This window comes from Oncorhynchus nerka, linkage group LG3, assembly GCF_034236695.1.
Source record: "Oncorhynchus nerka isolate Pitt River linkage group LG3, Oner_Uvic_2.0, whole genome shotgun sequence".
Taxonomy (NCBI): Eukaryota; Metazoa; Chordata; class Actinopteri; order Salmoniformes; family Salmonidae; genus Oncorhynchus; species Oncorhynchus nerka.
In genome coordinates, this window is record NC_088398.1 from 61688144 (window position 1) to 61691729 (window position 3586).

The 3586-nt window shown below is 45.5% G+C and overlaps 1 protein-coding gene across 2 annotated transcripts in view; it reads left to right on the forward strand.

Moving 5' to 3' along the window:
- The window catches only part of LOC115111878 (syntaxin-19-like), a 21726-nt gene extending 19116 nt beyond the window's left edge, over nt 1-2610 (forward strand). Inside the window, exons 2-5 of one of the 2 annotated variants that reach the window (XM_029638407.2) lie at nt 369-769; nt 974-1210; nt 1403-1615; nt 1808-2610. In XM_029638407.2, coding sequence (XP_029494267.1) covers nt 539-769; nt 974-1210; nt 1403-1615; nt 1808-2041 — 915 coding nt within the window. In that variant the 5' untranslated portion in view covers nt 369-538 and the 3' untranslated portion in view covers nt 2042-2610. Of the gene's footprint in view, nt 770-973; nt 1211-1402; nt 1616-1807 lie in introns of both variants that reach the window. The other variant, XM_029638397.2, reaches the window with a different exon arrangement.
- Nucleotides 2611-3586: the final 976 nt, after the last annotated feature.

Genomic DNA, 3586 nt, shown 5'->3' on the forward strand with positions numbered 1-3586 from the left:
GCACCCCCACACCATCACACCTCCTCCTCCATTTTTCATGGTGGGAACTACACATGCAGAGATGATCCGTTCACCTACTCTGTGTCTCACAAAGACACGGTGGTTGGAGCCAAAATAGTAAAAATAAATAAAAACCCATTAATGAGTAGGTGTGGCCAAGCTTTTGACTGGTACTGTACATATTTACCTCATAAGACCTTGAGTTCCTCATTGTAATTATGATGAATAAACTCAAATGTTGACTGAAACACCTTTGTTTAAAACAGTGTTTACTCTTTAGGTATACTTTAGGTATACTTTAGGTATACCAACAATAGTTGGAGACACCATATACATTGTCAACCAAGACCATATGTTCCTTATTACAGTGAAACAGCATCAGACCCTGTCCTCCTGAGTGAGGTCCACCAAAAGGCTCTGTCCTTTGGAGATAACTTCACTAAGGGATAACTTCACTAAGGGATAACTTCACTAAGGGGCCTCAACTCACAGGCTTTTGTCATCCTTCTGCTTGATCTCCACCGAGAGGTCTCTGACCATGAAGGACCGCCTGGAGGAGCTGCGTCAGAGGGCCCAGGGTTTTCGGGAGGTGAGCAGAGAGACAGATGATACCCCATTCCCTGAGGAAGATCCTAACCCAGATGCCCCATTGGGGGTTAAGATCGCCGCCACGCAGCAGGCTGTGGTGTTCGAGCAAGAACCAGTCCTGCACAACTTCCTGTCCGAGGCTCAGCATATCCGCGGTGACATCACTGAGCTGGAAACAGAGGTTAGTAAGCTCACATATTCCTCCTATGAGTGGCCGTAACTATATAGACATGTCGACCCGCAAAGCATGCACCTCGGTTGGACTGCAACTGTATGTCCAATTGTCCATGAGAATAATGTTGTGAATTCGGGAGGTGGAAGGATGCTCTATAAATTCTTGTTATTAATTTAAAGTTTGACTGAATCCTCTTCTCCTTCTCCCCAGGTGAAGAAGTTCAGCCAGCAACAAAGGACCCTGGTGGCAACCATGCGTCGTTTCAGTGTGATGAAGAAGGACAGTGATGTGACGACGGACATCAAGCTGCAGGCAGAGAGCATCCACAGACGGCTGGACGCCCTCTCCAAGAAGGCACAGAGTTTAGAAGACATGCAGGGACTGGCTACAGCCACTACACGCATCCAACGCTCCCAACACGCAGCACTACACAGACAATTCCAACAGGTCACTCTCCATGAGTTATTATAACCTTTTATTTCAATGGTGTTTTCTGATGTTTTTCTGACAACACTTGATGAACGTCAGCAAAAATATATGTTGTTAGTCTTAGTTTTTAATATATGCTAGCTAAGCAAACAGTGAAAAGAAATGTCTGTTTCTGGTCTAAAGTACTTTTTCATATTTTACCACTCCTAGGTGATGTGTCTGTACAACAACTCCATCCTCAGTAAACAGGAGCATTGTAAAAACTTCATCATCCGCCAGCTGGAGGTGTTTGGTCGTGACGTCACCGAGGAGGGAGTCGATGAAATGGTTGCCACAGGGAAGTGGGAGGTGTTTAACCAGAACCTCCTCAACGAGGAACGCATCACACGCGCTCAGCTGTCCGAGATCGAGCAGAGACACAAGGTAAGCGTAAGTTTTGATGTGTAAGAAAATGCAAGAATATGTCATTGAAGGTAAAGTTCAGAATCTCAGTAGGCCATGTATGTCTGTGACCGACAAACACTAATGTCTCATGTAATTTACACCAGTTTCACTGTCCGTTCCGACAAATCCTTGACCAATGTTTTGTCTTTATCCTTCATGCAACTGCTATAGGAGCTACTGAATCTGGAGAGCAACATGAAGGAGCTGAGAGAACTGTTCATGGATATCTTTATGTTGGTGGAGGAGCAAGGAGGCTACATAGACAACATCCAGACCAGCGTAGAGAAGACACGGGACTACGTCACCGTCACTAACGAGAAATTTAAAATGGCCACCAGGTACAAGAAGAAGAACCCTCTAAGGAGACTGTGCTGCTGTTGCTGCCCCTGGAGGTGCTGCACATAGAGAAGGGACAAGTCCCCTGAACACTGGAGATAGCCCTGGAGGTTTTTCAGATAGGGAAAGGAAGAGCTCTGGTGTGGAGTGTCTACAGGTATGGGAGGGAAATCTGTAGGGTGGCATGGCAGAACAGTGTTCAGAGAAGATTTAAGCCCATTACAGTGGTCAGAAATCATCCAGGAACAAGAGGTTTGTAAGAGGCTGTGCAGTTGAAGCAGGGTGGGAGTCAGTGTCTCCACTCATGAGGGACAACTTTAACGCAAGACATAATGCATTTTGAGAATCAGCAACACTGCTTACGTTTTCAAAACTGTCTCCTTTTTCAAAACTCTACACACAATTCCCAAAACTGCACACACAAAATGCAAAATGCCTCACATCTCCTTCAAAATGTAACACTGCATTCAAAATGCCATAAACACACGTCAGAATGAAGCATTTGCATCAAATCGCAAACACTGCTTTCATAATACTAAATTTTTGGATATTCCATGTAAACACTGTTGTTCTAAATCTAAAGCTCTTTGGTCTTTCATAGGCTTGTTGTGTGTGTGGGGTCCCGAGGGGGGGGGGGGGGGGGGCAGTCCAGGAATTGGTGGGGGGTGAGTCACCAGTGCTAAGCTACGCTTTATCTCTTCTCCGGCCTGGGTCTGGCCACAATACTTCGTCCACATCACAAGATACGTTTTCTCTTGCCAAACATCGAGGGAATTATCTCCTAGCATGGCGTATCCAACCTTGGACAGAGGCAACCTCTATGTCCCCACATGCGTCCTCCATTGCCTGGAGAAGCGGCATGCGGGCATAGGGTTGGCGATCATACACTTTCCAGCGCCAGGCTGAGAAGAATTCCTCTATGGGATTTAGAAAAGGTGAATATGGCGGTAGGTACAAATCTACAAATTGTGGATGGGTGGCAAACCAGTTTTGGACCAGAACAGCCCGGTGAAAACTAACATTGTCCCATAAAACCACAAATCTAGCAGGTTCCTGATCTGGATCAGGGACAAGCATTGTGTAAATTGCATCCAGAAAAGTGAGCATATGGCCGGTGTTGTACGGACCCAGTGTGGCATTGTGATGGAGGACCCCGTTTTGAGTGATGGCAGTACACATATTTATATTACCCCCACGCTGTCCAGGGACATTGGTAATTGCCCTCTGTCCTATTACATTTCTTCCGCGGCGCCTGGTTTTGATGAGGTTGAAGCCAACCTGAAGGATATACAGATGAGTAAATATGGTATGTCTGAAGTACAGGAAGTAGTGTTGCATACATACCTCTACAAAGTCATGTCGCATATTCTTGACTGTCAGAGTTTCTCTCAAATAGCACCTTGTAAAGTTGTTTCATCGTCACTCGGTGCCGTTGGAGGATGCGTTGTATGGTCGACAGGCTTACAGCATTGATGTTGTTAAATATGGTGTCATTATTCAAGATATGCTCTCTTATCTCTCGAATCCTAATTGCTTTTGTTGGCCAAAACCATGTTTATAATTGCAGTCTCTTGTACATCTGTAAACAAGCGTCCTCGTCCTCCATGATGTCTT